This window comes from Sphaeramia orbicularis, chromosome 20 (genome assembly GCF_902148855.1).
Source record: "Sphaeramia orbicularis chromosome 20, fSphaOr1.1, whole genome shotgun sequence".
NCBI lineage: Eukaryota > Metazoa > Chordata > Actinopteri > Kurtiformes > Apogonidae > Sphaeramia > Sphaeramia orbicularis.
Window position 1 is genome coordinate 40787260 of NC_043976.1, and position 23159 is coordinate 40810418.

At 36.6% G+C, this 23159-nt stretch overlaps 2 protein-coding genes across 2 annotated transcripts in view; both read left to right on the forward strand.

The window, feature by feature from the left end:
- thtpa (thiamine triphosphatase) lies at positions 1-4311 on the forward strand. The gene is given in 4 exon segments (XM_030123434.1): positions 1-82; positions 2324-2461; positions 2464-2841; positions 4056-4311. Coding segments are annotated over 4 exon segments (699 nt in total). The 3' UTR covers positions 4157-4311.
- A 5495-nt stretch (positions 4312-9806) lies between these two features.
- dcaf11 (ddb1 and cul4 associated factor 11) overlaps positions 9807-23159 on the forward strand; it is a 28879-nt gene continuing 15526 nt past the window's right edge. Inside the window, 8 exon segments of the mRNA XM_030123407.1 lie at positions 9807-9918; positions 9921-10023; positions 14919-15046; positions 17302-17420; positions 17646-17710; positions 18701-18801; positions 19884-20030; positions 21362-21416. Of these exon segments, the coding sequence (XP_029979267.1) occupies positions 9816-9918; positions 9921-10023; positions 14919-15046; positions 17302-17420; positions 17646-17710; positions 18701-18801; positions 19884-20030; positions 21362-21416 (821 nt within the window). The 5' untranslated portion in view covers positions 9807-9815.

Below are 23159 nucleotides of genomic sequence, written 5' to 3' on the forward strand. Positions count from 1 at the left end.
ATGTCGTTTCAGATGAGTGTGGAGGTGGAAAGGAAGTTTTTATGCACAGATGAAGTTCTGAAAACGCTGGAGGAGATTGGAGGTATGTTTGTGTTTTTCACATGTTTATACATGAGTACAAAGTTGTAGATTTAAGGATTTAACTCTTACATTCAGTTTGGGTCCAATTTAACCCAGTGTGGAACCACAGGGTGGAAACCTCAGCTCCAAATCTTAATGTGCAATACCGCAGATGGCCACTAGGTGGAAAAAAGGTACATAGGCAGGTTGTGATTAATAGGTTCCTTTAAAGGAGTGATATTTTGCTTTTTTAAATGGAATTCTTCCTTTTCCCACATTTCCCTGTGGTCTCCATAAACTGTAAATGCTCTGCTTGGGTCTGAATTCTTCATTAATTCAACTCCACAGGTCCATCTTCAACCCTATTTCTGAGTAATGACACCAGAAAGGTGGTTTGGAGCGCTGGCCCTTTAAATGCACATGAGCCACTTCAGGCCCCGCCTCCTCCAGGTTGTTGACTGTGCTGTTCTGTTCCGTTCAGCTTCTTGTGTTCGATAATCGGCTCAAAGTTTGGACATATTTTCAATATGAACTACAACCGCTGCTGCTGACAAACAGCATCTAGTGGTCATTAACTGTATTACACCTTCAAACATAGAAAAAAGTTTGGAGTTGACATTATTTATAGGTTATTTTTAAAGTATTTTACTAGTCTGACCCACTGGAGATCATATTGGTCTGTATGTGGAACCTGAACTAAAATGATTTTGAAACCTCTGATTGTTTATATCTTTAGTATAATTTTTGCATTTCACAAATTCATTCCACAGTCAGATTACACCCTTTGGCAGGATGGTTTACACCCATGACCACCCTAATCTAAAACTTAGAGAAAAGTTTGGAGTTACCATTGTTCATTTTGCTGCTTATTTATTTCATTACATTGATTATTTTGCTCATTTTTGGTCAGTTTGATGCTTATCAATTCATTGTACTCAACATTTTTGCTCATTTTTGGTCAGTTTTATGCTTATCAATTCATCTTATTGAATATTTTTGCTCATTTTTGGTCAGTTTTATGCTTATCAATTCATTTTATTGATTATTTTTGCTCATTTTGGTCAGTTTGATGTTTATTAATTTATATTATTAATTTTTTTTGCTCATTTTTGGTCAGTTTTATGCTGATCAATTCATTTTATTGAATATTTTTTTCTCATTTTTGGTCAGTTTGATGCTTATCAGTTCATTTTATTGGTTATTTATGCTCATTTTTGTTCAGCGTGATGCTTATTAATTTATATTATTAATTATTTTTGCTCATTTTTGGTCAGTTTTATGCTTATGAATTAACTGTATTAATTATTTTTGCTAATTTTTCCTCAGTTTGATGCTTATTAATTTATACTAATTATTTTTGCTCATTTTTGGTCAGTTTGATGCTTATTAATTCATTTTATTGATTATTTTTGCTCATATTTGGTCAGTTTTATGCTTATCAATTAATTTTATGGGATATTTTTGCTCATTTTTGGTCAGTTTGATGCTTATTAATTTATATTATTGATTATTTTGTCTGTTTTTAATCCTTATATTTGGAGCTGCCATTATTTATAGGTTACTATGTAATTACTAGCGCATTGACCTGTGGGGAACCAGGGGTCATATTAATACAGATATGTAGGGACTGAAGTTAGTAAATGCGTTGTTTCTGTTTTTAACTTCATTTCCTGTCATGCAGTGTGGTGCTGCATCAACCATCATGGGCAACGCAATGTGATTGTAAGGCTGTTGTATTGCAAAATTACTAATATCTCCAAAAATATTGGCCCTATCAACTTGCCGAGATACTTAATGTGGGGATGGGACGATTCCTCAACTGTAGGTTCCAATTTGGGCAGTTAAAAACGTTTCAATTTCTCAGACCTGTGCAGATGTACACACACATACACACACACACACACACTTAGACCTTCCAGTATTATGACATAGATTCTCCTGGTCCAGTCCACTGTAGATCATGTTGGTCTGTATGTGTAACCTGAAGTAAAATGATTTTTGACACGGTTGATTGATAATATCTTCAATGTAATTTTTTGCATTTTACAAAATTCATCCCATGGGCCAGGTTGGGACCCTTTGGCGGGCCGGTTTTTTGTGGCCATATTTTATGCCTCTGGTCTAAACAAATCTTTGCTTCATGTTTTGATTTGAATTTGGATAAACTGACCTGAACCACATGACCTGTGTGAAGATCCAGAAAAATGACCAGTATGTTCGAGTTAACCTTTTAATATTCTCTATTTACTCATAATCCTTTCAGTGTGTGTTGGTCAGCGTCAGTTCCACGACCAGTACTTCGACACCTCCGCGTTCAACCTCACTCTGAAAGACATGTGGCTGCGCAAACGCAAAGGATGCTGGGAGCTGAAATGCCCCGCTGAGCGGAGAGAGGAGCAGAAGCCGAAGCCGAGGCGTCGCTGTGCAGCCGATACCAGGAGATCACCGACCTGAGCAAATCCAGTCGAAAGTCAAAGAGCTGAATTGGAGACAAACTAAAACTGAGTGTGGACGGAGGTTGTGAATCCACAGAACGCCAGAGGAACGCGGAGGAACAGTGTTTATCAGAAGACGAGTCCTGGCTGAAGGAGCTGAACTTGGGGTGCTTTGCAGAGTTCACAACGGTTCGCCGGTCGTTCACGGTGGACGAGGACGGAGTACAGATAGATTTAGACCAGGCAGACTTCGGCTACAGCGTGGGAGAGATAGAAGTTATCGTATCAGATGGAGGAGACGTTCAATCTGCCCTGGAGAAGATCAGGAAGACGGCTGAAAGGCTGGGTGAGCTCACAGATGAACAAAAAACCCTACTGGGAGCTGAAGAGAAAATGAAGAAAAATGAAGAAAATAAGAAAAAAAGAAATTGTAATAATGAAAAAAAAATCAACAACCCAACAAAATAAACAAACCAAATGGACAAACTAATGAAGAATTGAACAAAAATTACAAAAATAATGAATGAAATGAACAAAAAAAACAAACAGACAAGAAACAAAAACAATAGAAATCAAATAGTGAACAAACTGAGCAAGAATTTTAAGAAAATTAACAAAATCTGAACAACCCCCCCCCCCCCCCATAAAAAAATATCAACAAGTAGAGAAAAATTAATCAACCAATCAACAAAAGTGAACAAATTATCAACACATAAAAAACAAAAAGGACAAGGTTAAAATGCGATGAAGTAAATTTAATGGAAAAAAATTAAGAAAATGAAACCAGGAAATAAAAAACATAATGATAAACACAAAAAACGAAAACTAAAATGAACAAAATATTTAAGATAATAAGAAAACAAACATCTGAAAACAGAAAAAACAAACACATTTTTAAAAAAGTTAAAAAAAAAAAGTCAATAAAATGAGACAAATCAATACAAAGAAGGGAAGTGATCATGAAATTAACAAAATTATCAGCATAACAAAACATTAATAATGTAATAAATAAAATGAAAATGACAAAAACAAAATCCAATTAAGAAAAATTACCCAAATAAAGAAGAAAAATTAGATAGAAAGAAAAAAATCAAGAAAATAAAAAGAAGTTCAGGGAATAAAAACATACTGAACAACAAATATAAAAAGGTAAAGAAAAAAATGAAACGCAATCACTTAATTAAAATAAAGAAATATACAACGGAAAACCAAAAATAAACATATCAAACCAGAAATTTAAAAAAGTCAACGCAATGACCATAAATAACAACAAGTAACTCTAACTAATAAAATAATCTTAAAAATTAATGAAAAAACATCAAGAAAAGGGAAGATGTTCAGAAAACAAAAAACTAAACTGACTACAAATCCTAAAAGGGAAAAGAAATAAACAATACAAATTTTAAATTAGAATAATAATAGGAAATCAGAAATAAGAAACACATTGAATGATGTATAAAAATATCAACAAATCAAAAATAATTTAAAAATAAGAACGAAAATGAGCATTAAGTAAAAAATGTGATAAAGTGTCTAATGGTGTTTTGTGTCCATTTCCAGGTGTGACTGGAGATCAACGAGTGGAGGGTAAAATGAACGTCTTCCTGAAAAGACATCGACCAGAGCACTACGAAGAACTACTGAAGGAACACGTTCTGTAGCCGCTGATGAGGGATCAGACCTGGTTCCTTAAAGACCCAGGTTCCAACTGGACTCAGAGACAAGGACATGGTTCATGGTGGACCAGGGATGGACCTGACATGTAGATAGAATGTCCAACATATTGAAAGAAACACAAGTACGTTATGTTTCCTCACTTTGAATTTACATGTGTAATGATGAAAATAAAAAGAATGAGAATAAGGCTGAACTGATTTTGTCCACAGTGTATGTTGGGTATAAATGAAAAAACAAACAACAAAAAAATCAACAAGATGAAGAAAAACAAAATAAGACCAAATGAAAGGAATTATCAGTGAAATAAACAAAACAAAAGGAATGAAAAATAATAAATAGATAACAAAAAGCAGAAGAAAAAGCAAAAAAATAATCAATATAATGCACAAAATATGCAAAGAAATAAAAAACATCACCAAAAACCAACAAAATTTTTTTTTAAAAAATGCATAAAATGAGAACTAATTTAAAAAAAATACAAAAAACACTCAAAAAGATAAGGAAACAACAAAATAAGAAAAAAAATAACAAATAATACTTTTACTAGTAACAAAAATGAAAAAAAGAACCAAAAACCAGCCTAAGATGAACAATAAAATCAATAAAATGAAGATTATCAACATCCTAAATGACAAAAATAGAAAGAAAAATAACCAAATAGACAATTCATAAACATACTAAACAAAACAAAAAAATACCAAAACCATACAGTGAAGAAATAGTAATAAAATCAAAAGATATACAATGGATAAATAAATAAATGTTATATATATATATCTATATATATATATATATATATATAATATATATATATAATATGTGTGCTTGTGTGTGTGTGTGTGTGTGTGTATCTATATATATATATATATATATATATATATATATATATGTGTGTGTGTGTGTGTGTGTGTGTGTATATATATTATATATATATAGTATATATATATATATATATATATGTGTGTGTGTGTGTGTATGTATGTTTATGTTTATGTTATGTTACGCATTTGGCAGACGCTTTTTTTCCAAAGCGACTTACAGGGGTAAAACCAATTAATCACTCAATCAATCAAATTTTATTTATATAGCGCCAGATCACAAAAAAGTTATCTCTTGACATTTTATATATAGAGTGGTCAAAACCAGACGTATGTATGTATGTATGTATGTATACACACACTATATTGCCAAAAGTCTGTCTCACCATCCAATAATCAGAATCAGGTGTTCCAATCACTTCCATGTCCACAGGTGTATAAAATCCAGCCCCTAGGCATGCAGACTGCTTTTACAAACATTTGTGACAGAATGGGTCGCTCTCAGGAGCTCAGTGAATTCCAGCGTGGAACTGTGATAGGATGCCACCTGTGCAACAAATCCAGTGGTGAAATTTCCTGGCTCCTAAATATTCCACAGTCAACTGTCAGCTGTATTATAAGAAAGTGGAAGTGTTTGGGAACGACAGCAACTCAGCCACGAAGTGGTAGGCCACGTAAACTGACGGAGCGGGGTCAGCGGATGCTGAGGCGCAGAGTGCAAAGAGGTCACCAACTTTCTGCAGAGTCAATCGCTACAGACCTCCAAACTTCATGTGTCCTTCAGATTAGCTCCAGAACAGTGCGCAGAGAGCTTCATGGAATGGGTTTCCATGGCCGAGCAGCTGCATCCAAGCCGTACATCACCAAGTGCAATGCAAAGCGGTGGATGCAGTGGTGTAAAGCACGCCGCCACTGGACTCTAGAGCAGTGGAGGTGTGTTCTCTGGAGTGACCAATCGCGCTTCTCCATCTGGCAATTCGATGGACGGGTGTGGGTTTGGTGGTCGCCAGGAGAACGATACTTGTCGGACTGCACTGTGCCAAGTGTAAAGTTTGGTGGAGGGGGGTTATGGTGTGGGGTTGTTTTTCAGGAGCTGGGCTTGGCCCCTTAGTTCCAGTGAAAGGAACTGGGAATGCTTCAGCAGACCAAGACATTTTGGACAATTCCATGTTCCCAACTTTGTGGGAACAGTTTGGAGCTGGCCCCTTCCTCTTCCAACATGACTGTGCACCAGTGCACAAAGCAGGTCCATTTGGACATGGATGACAGAGTCTGGTGTGGATGAACTGGACTGGCCTGCACACAGTCCCGACCTCAACCCCATAGAACACCTTTGGGATGAATTAGAGCGCAGACTGAGAGCCAGGCCTTCTGTCCAACATCAGTGTGTGACCTCACAATGCACTTCTGGAAGAATGGTCCAAAATTCCATCCAATCACAGTCCTGATTGGTACGTATGTCGGTACGTGCTTACGTACAGACGTATAGTTGCTAAGTGATGTGTGTTAGTGCAACCAATGTGTCTTCATTGGAACCCAGACGTGTATTTTAGTTAGTTTAACCTGGTTAGCTGTTCGCCAGCCGGTTACCCACCAGCAGACACCGGACGCAAAGGGGACTCAGCATCCTTTTAAAACAGATACTAATGTTTTTAGCGCATCTTTAACTCATCTTACACGTTGATTTAAGCAGATATATCCACTGTAGCTATTTTCAGTGTCCCTTATTCGTACTAAGTCCTTATTTAATTAGGTATCTCTTTTTTCTTTTACTTTATCTATTTCAAGTCCTGACTTAAACAAATATATTTATTTTTAATGTACTTCACTCGAATTAAGTCCTACTTTAAAGACATATTTATGTTTTGAATTTATTTTCTTCACATTAAGTTATGACTTAAACATACATATTTATTTTTGATGTATATTAGATTAAGATTTAGATTAAGTCCTTATTTAAGCTTATATATTTTAACATACTTTATCCACATTAGTTTCTGACCTGACAGCAAACATATATTTTTTGAAAGTACTTCATTTTGATTTATTTCAACATATCATTTTTTGTGTTTTTTTTTTTTTTTTTTTTTTTAAATTATTATTATTTAAGTTATTATTTATTTAAGTTCAACTCTTATTAAGTCCTTCCTTAAAGAGATATAAGTGCTTTATTTATTTTTATTACTTTTTTTCTGTTTATTCCGCGGAGCTGCTGCGGTCACATGACGTACAGGTCGGGGGCACGCGCAAGGTTTTTTCACACTTTTGTAAACAACATGGCGATTCCCGGACTGGCCTTGTTAGCTTTAGCCGACTGATCCAGCACCCGCAGCCCCCCGTTCTCACACCCACGGTCGCTCTACGTTACACTGACGACAGGTGACACTTCAGGCAGACGGTGGAGCTCGCCACCGAACCGACCGAGAACTGGACCGACGAGCTGTCAAGGAGCCAGTTTGACTGTCAAACGGTAACGGTTACCGTTAGCATCTGCAGCTAAGCTAGTTAGCTAAACATTATAATCCACTGCGTCCTGACGGTAGATAGCACAGTGTTAGCTTGTTTTGTATCTTTATTGGAAGCTGACAGAGCCGCTTCAACGGGTAAAATAAAAAAAAGTAGTTCATGTTTGCATCAAATGTTGTTACCTAACCAGCTCTGTTTTTATTTATTCCGCTCATTGATAACCCGTTTTCCTATTATTTGTATCTGGTGCATCCAAATCAGCATCAAAACTAGCTAAAATGACTTTCCTAAGATTTAATGATTGAATATATAATGTGTTTGAAAGGTTTTTGCAGCTTTAGGTGCTTTTTTCAGTGATTTTATTGACACATGTGAGCTTAAATATGGTCCAAACGCTCTAAAATTTGATATAAGTTACATTTTCTAGCAGAGGGAATCATAGACATCATACCTGTCTAGCTGAAAGTCAGAATGTTAAACCCAGACAGCATCTACAACACCTGAAAGACGAAATCCGTAAATACACTGGGTGTGTATTTTCACATTAATATACTTATGTGTTTGCCTGTTCTTATGGCTGTCGTGAAACTGACAGTTGAATCAATGATTAATTACCATTTGAATAATTGTCTGTTGTTTGCTTCTGTACTGTAAGTCTAATAATCATTTAAGTTTAAGTACAGCATTTACTGGTAGCCCTGACAGTTGTTATATACTCAACATTTTGTGATTATTTGAGGAAATCCAGGGTTTTTCCCTACGTATAACTAAAGCTGCAATGTTTGATCGTTGTTAAGCAAACTTTACGTCATGACCTTTGTGTATATTGTTCTCGTTTGACGGGACATTATACTTGGGCATCTACCTTGGTTTTTTGATTATCACATTTCTGAAGTGCATCTAAACGTAGAACTGAATATTGTAATTATCTGAATACTCCCAGATATCAAATTTTTATGGTTATGTAAATGGGTTCAATAAATCCTGGTGTAGATATTTTAGCCCATTGCTGGATTTCTTTCAGCGAACATACATAGGTAGTTATGATAGAATCAAACTTCCTACTATTGTCTTCAGCTCATGTTTGACTGTCATTTTGTTTCCTACAGTTTCTTTATTTTGCACACGTGCAGATGTAAAAGAAAGAAATTAATCAGATTAACAAGTATTCGTGCATGAAGACATCAGAGTATTGAGGAGAAATCAAGGTGTGCTAATCTGATTTCTCATAATCAGATTACTGCTGTCATTTGATAAAGCATATCAGATTATACTATTTAGGTGATCAATAATAATCTGATAACTCCATAAATCAGATAATGATCAGAGTATTAGTGTGAATGTAAATGGGCTCATTGTTGTAGAAGATGACGGTGTTTCCATGTTTACTGTGGAGCCTCTGAACATCCAAATGGGTCATATCTGATGACCATGAAAAGACAACAAACTGCATTTTACGTCAATTATTTACATGTATTGACAGGATTAATGGATCAACAGGTATTTAACATTATAGAAAAGTAGACGCTTTTAGTCAGTGGTGGATATTTAGATCTTTGTGAGTTAAACAAGGGATGTACAACTAATATGCTTTTATGTTTTTTACTCTGTTACATTTTGTATTTTCATGTATTTGATTGTGTGTATAACTGATTTTATTATGCTTCTATTATTTGATTATTTATTCAGCTGCTTTAGTTTTAATGTGAAGCACTTTGTGACCATTGAGCCTGTTTACATTCACACTAAACTCTGATCATTATCACATTTTTGGAGTTATCAGATTATTCACATAATCATGTAAACAGTATAATCTGATTATGAGAAATCAGATTACCACATCTGGGTTTCTTTCCAGTACTCTTATGTCTTCATGCATGTATACCTGTTAAATTAATGGAATTTATTTCATTCTTTTACATATGTGCATGCGGGAAAAACAATTAAATTGTAGAAAACGGAAGTGACATTGTCAAACATGAGCGGAAGACAATAACAGGAAGTTCAATTGTACTGTCACTACAAACATATGTGCTCCAAAAGAAAATTGACAATGGACATGAAATGCCTAAACCAGGGTTTTTCTATATTGTATTTCTGAAATGCAATATAAAGATGTGTCAGATGTGATTATTACAATTATCTGATTACTAACAATTGTCAGATTTTTAAGGTCATGTAAACAGGCTCAGTGTCCGTGAAAGGTGCTATGTAAATAATCTAACAATAAATAATAATAATGACCAGTGACCGATTATGTATTACCTGTAGTCGGGTCACTTACTGGTTTGTCCTGTTAAACTGCACACCTGGACTGACTTTGGTGGTGTCCTCCTGTGGTCCAGGCCCTCTTCAGTCTATGGGCTCTCAGTCCAGTTCTGGGATGTCTGGTGGAAGGGGGTCTTCCAGTGGCAACCCAGCAGACCAGTCTGACGCAGCAGAGGACCAGAGACCAGAGCAGCAGCAGCCGAGGCCAGCAGGACGGCGGACAGGCAACAGGGAGACCGGCAGTCCACATCGGAGGAGGACGTTGACCTCGCTGAAGTGCTGGCGTACCTACTGAGGAGGTGAGCCACACCCACTCCACTGTTTCAACCAATCATGTGACTGGGTTATGTGATGATCGGGACTATAGGGTACATTTTGAGTAGATTGTTTTTCTTCAATCGGCCCTCATGAATATTTAACATTTTATCATTAGCGTTGTTTTCATTTGCTGGATATGAACTCAGATTGCACTTGTCGTCTTCGAATATTCTGATGTTGTGAAATGCAATGTAAATGCGAATGAAATGACAACCAAGTCACAAACGACCAGATGTTTTTGTCTTGTCACATCTGAATTTTTTATGATACAAACTGGATATGTGTGGAAATATGTACAGAAGTAAAAACCAAAGTTTCAGGGAAAGACAACGCTTCTATAAACCAAAGTGGTCGTATTTAGTGTGACCTCCTTTTCCACTTAACTATTAGAGCCCGCCCGATATGCTATTTTTGGGGCCAATGCTGATATCGATGTTGGGGGCTGAAAAAGGCTGATATCCGATATATTGGCTGAAAAAATGATATACGGCCGATATATTGGCTGATAAACCGATATATCGGCCAATATATAAAATACGAACATGATATACACAGGATGTGTAATAGTCTAATATAGATTATGGTAGACATGTGAATTACAGTTGCATAGGGCAGTTGCATTGTTTATTGACAAAGATAATTTACACCACTTTAAAACGCTGTATAATAGTCTTATATTCGACTCGTATGTGACCCGTGGGAAACCATGGGTTGTAGATTGGTAGTTTTTATGCTGGAGAGAGCAGACTTTTGGAAAAAAGAATCTGAGTCTATATTTATAAGTAGTGACATAAAATTGTTGGTAAATCCTTCTTTAAAATGTAAGCGACAATTTATACACAGTATTTATATTGAGTGCCAGGAGTGCATGGGCAGGGCTGGGAGGGGTGAATAATTCGTAAGACGGGTGTGTTGTGTGTGTGGTTGGGGGGGGCAAGTCCATGCTTGTTGGAGCAGGGGGGTTAGCGGTCTGTGATTGTGTGTGTGTCGGGGAGGGGGTTTCGTGATTTTCGGAGCTGGGGGATAGCGGTCCATCATGTGGTGGTGGTGTAGCATGATTGTTGGAGTGAAAGTGAAAGTGAAACTGACACGCTTTACTATTCCTCTGACTCTCTGGGCAGCACAGACACACAGTAGCAGCAAGTGACGGAGTCTCCGCACAGCAAAAAAGTTAATACATCCGTTACATATTGACCGATGTTGATTAATCGGTGACACGCTATAAACCAGGCCCTCCAGGTATTTGCGATGTTGCGATCGCAACTATTAACGCAAATTCAACCAATCGCCGCAAATTCTGCGCGGCGCTGCAATTTCGTCCAATCACCGTGAATTTTCCGCAAATTTGACAAATCACCTTAGCCCCCTTTCGCCCACCCCTGTCTACGTGACATGTACATCATCACGTTCACTTCCTTGTTGACGGTTGAGAAAATGAAGACGTGCGATTCAAAACACTCATATTTACCGACAAATATCACTGCCAAAGTTCGTGCAAGTCAGTTTCCAGACGTGTTACACAAAAGTGGAAGTATACTGTTCTGCACTGCCTGCAATATTGTGGTGGAACACGAACGAAAGTGGACGCTCCACAGACACTTTTCAACCGCAAAACATGCAGGAGAACGGCTGAAACTGGAAGAGGAAAGACGAGACAAGTCCCAATGACAGAGGCTGTTGGATCCAGAACAAGAGCAGGAGCTGAAAGCGTCAAGGTTAACGCAGATATACTCTATAAGGCAATAGAAGAGAAGAAGAAAGAACCTGCGGAGGCATGGTTTCCTTTCTGTGGATTGTGCGTGTGTGCGTGAGTGAGGGAGTGCGAGCGCAAGTCTGTGTGTGGAGTTAAAAAACGAGCTCACACACGAAAATAGTCATTAAACTTGGTGTTAATATTAATGTTTACTCTGTGTTAGATAGAAAGCAACCCAAGTTTGGCTGCCCTGTGTGCCTGTCTGTGTGTGTATGTGTGTGTGTCTGGTGTGTGTGTGGTGTGTGTTGTGTGTGTGTATGTAACCCATCTAACCCTAACCCTAAATATGCAACTATATCATTAAGGAAGCAAAAGTCATGTGTTGCGTTGTATAAATGTGAGATCAGGGTGGGATTTAATAAGTTTTCTTCTTCCCACTAGTTTTTCAGCAGTACATATTGAATTTATTTTGTTATTACTAGTGTACATGGCAATTGTTATTTTGTCTTGATCATCTTTACAAATACTTCTTACTGTGACACTGTTTGGTCGTACTAGTTGAAATGTGATGGCATGAAACAAAAAGAGCACAAGGGAGGAATAATTGAAACATTGCATTACATTCTAATAGTGGCGTTGGCGGGGGATTTCCCAGCGCCGTTCCACTTTGATTCTAATGCAGTTAAAAGTGTCTCGGAGCGCTCGAGGATGTTTGACGTGGAACGGCCTCGATCTAAACCTCTGCTTTAGCCCGTGGATGTGATGTGTGACAGTAACAATAAGACAACAGAAGAGTCCAGAGATCTGACAGAGTGGAAACGGACTCGAAGCAGCCTCTCCTCTCACTTCAGTTAACATCGAACCACCATGGAGCGAGCCACTGATCCTCCATCTGTCGCTCTGCACATGCTCAGTACGAGTGTGACTGGACCGGTCACATCTCAGGGGCTGATTGATGTGGATGTGATTGTTTGTTATTTTAGAAATGCATTATGATTCACACTGATCAACATAACATTGTGACCACTAACAGACAAATGATGATTATCTCATTCCAACGGGACCTGTCAGTGGGTGGATATATTAGCCACCAAACGTGTAGACCACGAAGTTGATGTGTTCGAAACAGAAACAGAAAAAATGGGCATGAGTAGGATCTAAGATACTTTGACAAAGGGGATACTGTGATGATCACATCACCTGGAGACAAGATCTGGAGAAGCTCTGTCAATGAAATGAACAAAAATGATCAAACATGAACAAATAGTGACCAAACTAACAAGCAAAATGATTAGAAATGAACACAATAGTCAACAAAATGAACTCAGTAGTCAACACAGTGAACAAAATCTGATGAAAATATTCAACAAAACTAGAAGCACTCGGAGAGCGCAGACCTCCGCCAAGGCTGGTCAGTGGCCCCCCCCGTGGGCCCCCCCACACCAAAGAGGTTATGTTTTTGCCAGGGTTTGTTTGTCTGTCTGTCTGTCTGTCTGTTTGTCTGTCCGTTAGTGTGCAACATAACTCAAAAAGTTATGGACAGATTTTGATGAAATTTTCTGGTCTGCGCCCCCCCCCATGGGCCCCCCCACCCCTGATCACCACCAAAATTTAATCATTTCTTCCTTATCCCATTTCCAACAAACCCTGAAAATTTCATCCAAATCTGTCCATAACTTTTTGAGTTATGTTGCACACTAACGGACAGACAAACAAACAAACAGACAGACAAACAAACAAACAAACCCTGGCAAAAACATAACCTCCTTGGCGGAGGTAATTAGCAAAAAAAATGCTAAAATGGAACATAATTGTCAATAAAATTACCAAAAAATTCAACAAAATGAGTAAATACTGACCAAACCAACCTGCAAAATGATTAAAAATGAATGCAGAGGAATACGATAGTCAACAAAATGATCAAGTGGACAGAAACCAACAACTGACCAAACTATAAAAAAATTAACAATAATAATAATTTAAAAAAAACAAAAAAAACCATTATTAACAAAAGGAACAAGAATTACCAAAAATGAACAAATACCAACCTAACTAACAAATATAACAAGTATTGTAAATAAGAAAGAATATGATAGTCAGCACAATGACCAAAAATGATCAAATCACCAAATTAGCAACAAAGTGATTAAAATGAACACAAAAGAACACAATAGTCAACAAGATGAACTCAGAATCAACACAATGAACAAAATCTGATTAAAATATTCAACAAAATTAGCAAAAACTGCTAAAATAGAACATAATTGTCAATAAAATTACCAAAAAATTCAACAAAATGAATAAATACTGACCAAACCAACCTGCAAAATGATTAAAAATGAATGCAAAAAAATTCAATAGTCAACATAAGGATCAAGTGGACAAAAATGGACAGAAACAAACAAAAACGGACTGAAATATACAAAAAAGAACAGAAAAGAATCATAAAAAACATGATTGATAACAAAAGGAACAAAATGTCCAAAATTAATAAATACTGACCAAACTACCAAACAAATAATGTAACAACATATAAATACACTATAGCAATATAGTAATAAGAAAGAATATGATAAAACAAAAAAAATAGCCAACTGCTAAAAAAATCATTAAAAATGAATGCAGAAGAATACGATAGTCAACAAAATGATCAAGTGGACACAAACCAACGGCTGACCAGACTATAAAAAAATTTGCAAACTAACAAATATAACAAATATTGTAAATAAGAAAGAATATGGTGCACAATATGAACAAAAATGACCAACAAATCACCAAACTAGCAACAAAATAATAAAAAATGAATGCAGAGGGATATGATAGTCAGCACAATGAACACAGTAGTTGACACAATGAACAAAATGACCAAAATATAGAACAAAATGAACAAAAAATGATTTAAAAAAAAAGCATGACAGTCAACAAAATTCACTAAATTGTCAACACACTGAGAAAAATGAAGGAAAAGGATGCTCCAAAGACTAACTGTTGACTTGGTGTCAAATACATGATCCAACCCAGTGAGACAAACCAGTGGAATGAAATATTTAATACAAACGTGTCTCCTGTCAATGTGAATGTTGTGGCTGATCGAAGTAGGTTTAGGACCAGAGGAAGGTGCGTCTTATCTCCGGTGTGCGTCGTGTCTGTTGTGAGCGTTGAGCTGATGTGTTGTCGTTGCAGGGGCCAGGTCCGACTGGTCCACGGCAGCGGGGCCACGGGGCTCCAGCTGGTCCAGTCTTACTCCGACTCTGACGAGGACAGCGACGGAGCCTGGGAGGGACGACTGGGCGACCGCTACAACCCGCCAGGTAACCCACCCACCCACGCACCCACCCCAGTGTCCGAAGAAAACACAGAGCAAAATCTGTGTTTTATAGGAAAGACACCGTTAAACCTTTATAGGTCACTCACAGACATACACTGAAATTCAACATTTCAACCTTAGAGTGTTATTGGAGGACAAAACAAGACTTTATTACTTTGGTGAAATTTTTCATAATTTTTATTGTTATGTAGGAAATCAAGGTTAATGAAGTTAACATATTTGGTTCCTTACCCATAAGTGGCAAAAAAAAAAAAAAATTCAAGAAAAACACATGTAAGGTGAAAGGAACATGTATTTTAGAACATTAGACCAACATCAGTGCTGATCCAGACCCCTGTCCACATCCACATGATCCCTTTGAACATCATTTCTTACATTAGTTCCATTACTTCATGGTACCGAACAAAGCAGGTCCACTCACTGTTCATGCAGAGGTGGACCTTACAGACCCTGGAGACCACATTGGACCTGAGACTGGTGACTCACTGTCCTCATTGTCACTGTCACTGTCTTGTAATGTGTGTGGAAATTACCAATAAATGGTCACTTGCCCGATAAAGGGTTAACAATTACTGCTAAGATTCATTTAATATTATATATGATTCTGGTTTATGTGTTCATACCAGTTCACAATGTTCAGTCAATGAATGTTCAGTTTGGAGAAAGAGAACTGCTTAAATGCTCTTTTTTTTTTTTAATTGATTTCTAATTGTATGATTGATTGATCAGTTGGTTGAAAGATCATAATTGTCATCATTTCTTGAAAGTGAAGTAAACAACAATTTTGCTCAAAAAGCTTTTTTGAATTATTTTTACTTTAAGTATTGTTTATCTATCTATCTGGCTATTTTTCATATGCTACACTACTTTTGTGAACACAACAAATAGCTAAATCCATCTGTAATCTTCAAATGTCCATTTACACATAATAAAAGTGTATTCTTACAAGTTACTTCACTGTTTTTCAAAATCGGAAGTCAGATTTTTCAGCTTCAGGGCCCAACATTTCACTCCTAGTGTTTGAGTACAGAATACTCTTTATTCAACGAATAGAATAGAATAGAATAGAATAGAATAGAATAGCCTTTATTGTCATTGTGTGTGCAATGAAATTAGGAGTGCTACTCCAGTCAGTGCAACAATATTAATAAAAAAAAAACAGTACTTAAGAAAATAAGAATAGACCAAATATAAAATTACAAAAAATAAAATAAGAAGACACAATATAAAATTTTACATAAGAATAGATAAAATAAAATATGAATAGAGCTAAAAGCATAATAAAGATAAAAAAAAAAAATAGACATAAAATATGAATAGACACATATTTACGATACTAACAGTATGTATATCTATGATAAAAATAGTGCATTTGTATATGAATTAATATTGCATTATTATTGCACGGACAGAAGATTATTGTATGACTTACTGCAAATAATTCACATTATACGGGGTTATTGCACATAATTGGAACACAGTTATTACTTTTTGAAATAGCTGAGAATGTTCCGCACATTTTGTCATTTTTATGTAAGGCCTTTAAAGGTGATAATAAAGTTTTTGTCAAAAATGGACATTTATATTACAGACTCCTAAGGGTTAAAGGTTTAAAAACTGAAACCATCGCAAGGAGAATCTGGACTGAGCTCATCCTGTGACCGTCTGGTTTACAGCATTCCACATTTTCAGATCCAAATCAGAAAGTATTTCATGTAACAAGCTTGTTTTGAAGATTTAAGATTGTTTATTGTCATTATGTGAACACACAAGAACATTTAGATAGGTAGTTCTGGGTTAAATGTAAATACTCAGACAAATTATAAAACACACTATAAGAATATGTACATTGTATATAAAAATTTAATTTAAAAATGTAAAAACAGTATGTGCAGTAAAATGCAATATATTGTCGCTGTCAGTTGGAAACCTCATAAGTCCATTTTTGGTCTTTTTTTTTTGTCATAAAATGATTTTATTGATCAGTCTTCACATTGGCCTGAAGGTTTTAGAAACATTTAACCAATGAAAAGTGTTGAAAACAGCTTGTGACTACATTTCTTAATTCCATTCATTTATTTAGAACATACATGGTTTTTCCAGTTTCATGAAAAATAACTGCTTTGGACATAAGAGGTTTCTGCATGGCAATATGTGCAATATTATGTGCAACGAATAGCAGCAGTTTTGTCGTCTGTCACCTAATACCGAGCCGTGTTTTCTGCGTTGTCTTGCCAGTGGACGCCCAGCCCGACACACATGAAGTGGACCGCAGTGAGATCAGGACTCAGATCCTGCTGGCCACCGGCTCGTCCACCCTGAAAGGCCGACACAGTTTCACGCACATGCTAACAGAGGTCAGAACACGAGCGTAAGAGCTGAAAAAAAACAGCAGCGACAGGTCTACCCAGCGCAGACACTGTCAGCTTCTTAGGTTTCTGCAGGTTCAGCTGCAGCTCTGACACAAACATCTGATGAAAGCTGTTTGCATGTGTTGATTTCAACCCAGATGATCTCACGGATGTTCACCAGTTTTAACCCAAAGATTTTTTTTTGTTTTTTTGTTTGTTTTTTTGTCCCAGAGAGAACAAGGCAGATGTAGAGGCTCCAGTTTTTCTCACGGAGAATGCAGTCGTATTCGCACACAGTAAGTCTGACCATAAAACAGCCTCTTAAGCCCAGTTGCCAGTTCCATCTGTGTTGCTATGGTAACGCTACGCAACGCTTGTATCACTATACATGTTCTATACATCCACGTGACCAGAAAAATTCAATCAAACCAATTGTTGTATTATTTTAACAATCTTGGTTGCTTTGTCCATTTTTATTTTTTTCTTGGTGTTGTTCATTTTTGTGATTATTTAGTTACTTTTCTTAGTGATTTTATTCATTTTCTTGCTCTTTATGTTTATTTTGGTTCCATTTCTTGTTCATTTTCCATCCTTTATTAATTTTTTTGTTAATTTTCTTAATTTGCCATTGTCCATTTTTGTTAATAGGGTTATCAATTTTGTACATTGTTATTCATTTTATTAATTATTTTATTTATTAATTTATTCGTAATTTATCTCTGTTTTCTCATTGATTTCCCTCTAATTCTTCAATATCTCCATGTTTTGTTCAAAGCAACAAACACTTCAGTGGTAAATATGAAAACCAGTCCAACAGTCTGAGATCAGCGTATGTCATGAATAATTTAATAAAACAACCGACCAGTGAGACAAACTTTTCAGCGCTAAGCTAACACTAAACAGATCCAATGGTACAAGGATTATTTCTCTGCTAAATAAAAGATAAAACTCACTGAATGAGACAAAGAAGAGCAAAAATAAAGGTTGAATCACAAATAGATGGTGATGAATTTTCTCTTACCTTTGCTGCATTCGGATCATAAGTTGGTTTTACATGAATGAAGCTTCTGCTATCGGCCAATCCATTGTTTTGTGTTACGGTGAAATGACTCAGACTGGAAACAAATGGACCAGAGTTCAATAAGATAACAAGAAAAGTATCAGAATCATTTAAGTGAGGCATAAAAAACTGAAACTTCTGTTGTATTCTGTCTGATTTAGACATGTTTACAAGACGACTCGCGCTGTTGTCTGTCAATGATATTGACCCTTGTGTTTCTTCCCAGTTTCCTGCCAAACTATGTATCCCACAAGGATACATACCAGCAGAAAGCCTTCTGTGGAGTGTACAGCGAGGATGGCAACATGTTCCTCTCTGCTTGCCAAGGTAAATAAGCCAAGAGCCAACAGGAGAGCCCAGAGGAACTGAATTCATATCTGAAAATGATTCCTCACTTTGGCTGAGGCGCCGTTCACACTGCAGAATCATAGAAAACAGTGTTATTTAAATCGGAGTTGAACTCATTTCCTTTCAAGTTCTTTATTCAGCCTACTTTGATCTCAGTTGAGCTAGTCCAGTAAGATAATAACATGATAACCTATAAATCATGACAACTCCACATTTTTTCTCTTTGTGTCTGTGCAAAAAAAAATAACATTAAATCATGAAAAATATTAACATTTGGGTGCTTCTATGAAACTGGTGCCTAAAAGCAGAGCATCGGGGCTAAAAATTCAAACTAGATGTAGACTAATGTTATGAAGCAGGTTTGGAAGCACTTTGGGTCTATTTTAAAAATAAATATTTACTTAGATAAAAGAGAAACCATTTTTCAGATAAAACACATTTTTATATTTTTTTAGTATTATTTTTTATATAAAAAGGACACGAACGTTATGTGCTACTATTTTTGTGAATATCTTTTTATTCTCTTGTAGGTACATTTTGGGAATTGAACTAATTATGTTAGGCAGAGAGTTTCACAAAAATGACTGCTGTTGCAAAATCATGCACAATTTATTTGTGTTTAAATGAGCAGGTTCTGCATGTAACACCAGTGGACACGATGGGTTACACGCAAAACCTGGAATGAGACTTGGGGGAAATATGTCTAAATTTCTCTTTTGTTATTGGGTCTAAAAAGCTGGAAAAGTGCCAGGTACCAAAATAAACCCAGTTTCATAGAAGCAGCCATTTACAAATTATTCAAACAAAAAGATGTGAACAATTTGAAAAACTGAAATTTCATAAGAAAAATAAGTGTAATTTTAACAATATTATGCCTCAAGTTATAATTTATACAAGTGTATTACAGATCGGAGAAACGAAGGTTTTATGTTTTCTCTTGTAGATGAAAGCATTTATTTGAATATCGAGCAGGGAAGTCGGATCCGATCACCGAGACGTGACAGATGTTAATGCAAAGTCTATTTTTTCTTTTCTTTCTTTCCTCCTGCGGTTCGTTGCAGACCAGAACATCCGTCTGTACGACACCTCCAGGGGGCGCTTTCACCTCCGGCGGACGGTGAAGGCCCGCGACGTGGGCTGGAGCGTCCTGGACGTCTGCTTCACCCCCGACGCTCACCACGTGCTCTACTCCAGCTGGTCTGACTACAGTAAGGCTAGAGATCCTGTAAGACACAATGTAAACAGCCAACGGCACATACAATACTGTCAGATGATCAATAAATGGATTCAGTTCATAATCTGACTTTCAGATGACACAGGAGATGAGTGGTATTATTCTGCAGCAGTTACAGATGATAAAAAAAAAACCTTAAAAACTCATGTATTGATATGATTAGGGGATCTACAGGTATTGAATAATTTAAAGTAGTAGATGGTTTTAGTCGCTGGTGACTGTTTAGGTCTTTGAGGGTTAAATTCCAGAAAAAGTTCCAGGAAGAATGACTGACAGGAAGTAGTTTTTTGTAGATGTGAACAAAAAATCCAGTTACAAATACGGATTGAACAAATATGTGTTTTCAAAGATGTGAAATATAGTCTGAGAAAACCTGAAACTTGAGTCTTCAGGTGAAATAAGACGACAAAAAGATGCAACAAAGCACAGATGATGTAAAAAACAAAAAACATAATACCATGGAAATTATGTAAAAAGACACAAAAAACAGAATTTAAAGGGCTCATATTTATCTGAACCCACTTTTATTAGTCTTTGGTTCATTTATTTGTGTATTTGGACCCTAATAGTTCATACAGTTTCAGTTTGAACCCTCCAGGTGCTGCAAAGCTATCTTTATATTCATTTTCATAAAAATCGAGTGAATTTCTACAACCCGTTTTAATTCCCGCTTAATATGTTACGTCTATAACTAGTTGCGTCATGCATTTGCACATAGAAGGTCCAGACATCAGACGAACATTTCTCAGTGTTCGACATACTTGTTTGTCAGCAGCAGCGGTTGTAGTCCATACTGAAAATATGTCCAAACTTGGTGTGGATTCCCTAAAATGTTCAGTTGTTGGTTGTATTATCCAACACAAGTGGTTGAACAGGACAGAAAGCACGGTCAACAACCTGGAGGGGGTGGAGCCTGAAGTGGCTCATTTGCATTTAAAGGGCCAGCGCTCCAAACCATCTTTCTGGTGTCATTCCTCAGAAATAGGGTTGAAGATGGACCTGTGGAGTTGAATGAATGAAGAATTCAGACCCAAGCAGAACATTTACAGTTTATGGAGACCACAGGGAAATGTTGGAAAATGAAGAATTCCATTTAAAAAAAAAAAAAAAACAAGTATCCCTCCTGTAAGAGATGCAATAAGACGTAAACAGTGTAACAAGATGAAACTGTAGAAGACAAAAGCAAAATCCTGAAACTTTAGTCTGAAATCGTGAAACAGAAAATGTTGTGTAAAGTATGTGTATTGTGTACGGTGCGTTTGTGGTGACTGGTTTGTTGTCTCTCTTTGTGTGTCCTCCTCACAGTTCATTTGTGCAGTATAGATGGAGACAGTGAAAACCACACCGCCCTGGACCTCAAGTTAGTGTTTCCCCTCATAGTAACTTATAACATTACGGAGCAGGTAATCTATCATCCCCCAGCAGACCCCACCCACCCCCCCACCTTCATTACCATCTGGATGAATGAATCTGCCCGAACCTGTCATCCCCACATCCATCCTCCTCCTCCTCTTCCTCCTCCTCCTCACCCTCACGCATCATTTTAACCCATTTTAACAAAGTGCCATTATTTAGAGGGATGGGAATCGAAAATAATAATATCCAGATAAATACACAGTGGAAATAAGACAAACCTTATTCTAGCCTTAACCCATAAAGACCCAGTGCTACTTTTATGGCAGCCCCCAAATGAATTTTTTTCCTCTCTATTTAACCTTTATTAAGATTTAGCACTACTTATTTTAATATTATCCTATAAATTTAGCTTTTTTTCCCCACGAAAATCAGGTATTGTCCTATATTTAATTCACTGATCATGTAGAAGCTCAGAGTAAAGTTGAGTTTTTATATCAGAAACAAAGAAAACTGAAGAAAAAGTTTTTTTTTTTTTTTTTTTCAGCAAAGATGTCATTAACTGAACGTAAAAACAAGTGTCTCCATCCACTGTCATTGATCCAACTCCATGGGTTTTACTGGTGAATCAATGTTGTAGAAGATGACAGTGTTTCCACGGTAACTACGGAGCCTCTGAGCGTCCAAATGGGTCATATCTGATGACCATGAAAAGATGACAAACTGCATTTTACACCAATTATTTTTGGGATGTTTGGGTCTTTATGGGTTAAACTTACACCTATTGATGGGAACCAGTTCTTGTGTAGAACGGTTTCTGAGTAACTCTGTTCCTTTGAATCTGGGTCAGACCAGTAAAATATTATCATAATAACCTATGAATAATGACAACTCCAGTTTTTTTCTTTAAGTGTTGGAAAAAAAAAAAAAAAGAAAATTATATTAACTGTCTTTTTAAAAAAATGTGAATAACCTGAACATATATGAAGAACCTGCAAAATCAAGAAAAATAACTGTAATTTTACCAATATACTGCCTGTTACTAAATATTTTGTGTATTTGTAGATCCACTGTGATCTGTAAGTTGTTAATGCACATGTATAAATGATAAACTGAGAAATAATAATGTTAAAATTGCACTTATTTTTTCTTAAGACATTTCAGGTTGTTCATGTTAGTTTATTGATGTAAACATTTTCATAATATAATTTTCCTTTTTTCACACTATATTATTTATAGGCTTTGATGCTATTGTTTTACTGGTCCGACCCACTTGAGATCATATTTGACTGTATGTGGCCCTTGAACTAAAATGAGTTTGACAGCCGTGCTCTAAAGTCTGGTTGTATTTGACCAGTAAAGATGACACTAGGGCCATTTGCAATAGTTTCAGAGCTTCCATTATGACAAATGGTGCAATACCTCCAACATGCAAAAACATTTAACCACAGCATCCAATTAAACTGCACCAATGGGATGTGTTTGATTGGCTGCTTAGCAAAGGGGGTGATGACTCTGGATGCAGACCCTACAGAGTCCAATTAATGATCAGCTCATCATCATGCTCTGCAGAAGCCTGATAATGATGGAATGGCTTCCAGGTGTGATGGAAGAGGGAAATATGTAAAACATGCAGGACACCGGCCCTCGAGGACACCCCTAAGTTAGAGCATATGTGACATTAACCCTTAAGCTGCTGTGAGTATGTGCTCATGTTCCTTTTCTTCAGTAGTTTTGCTTCACTGTGTGT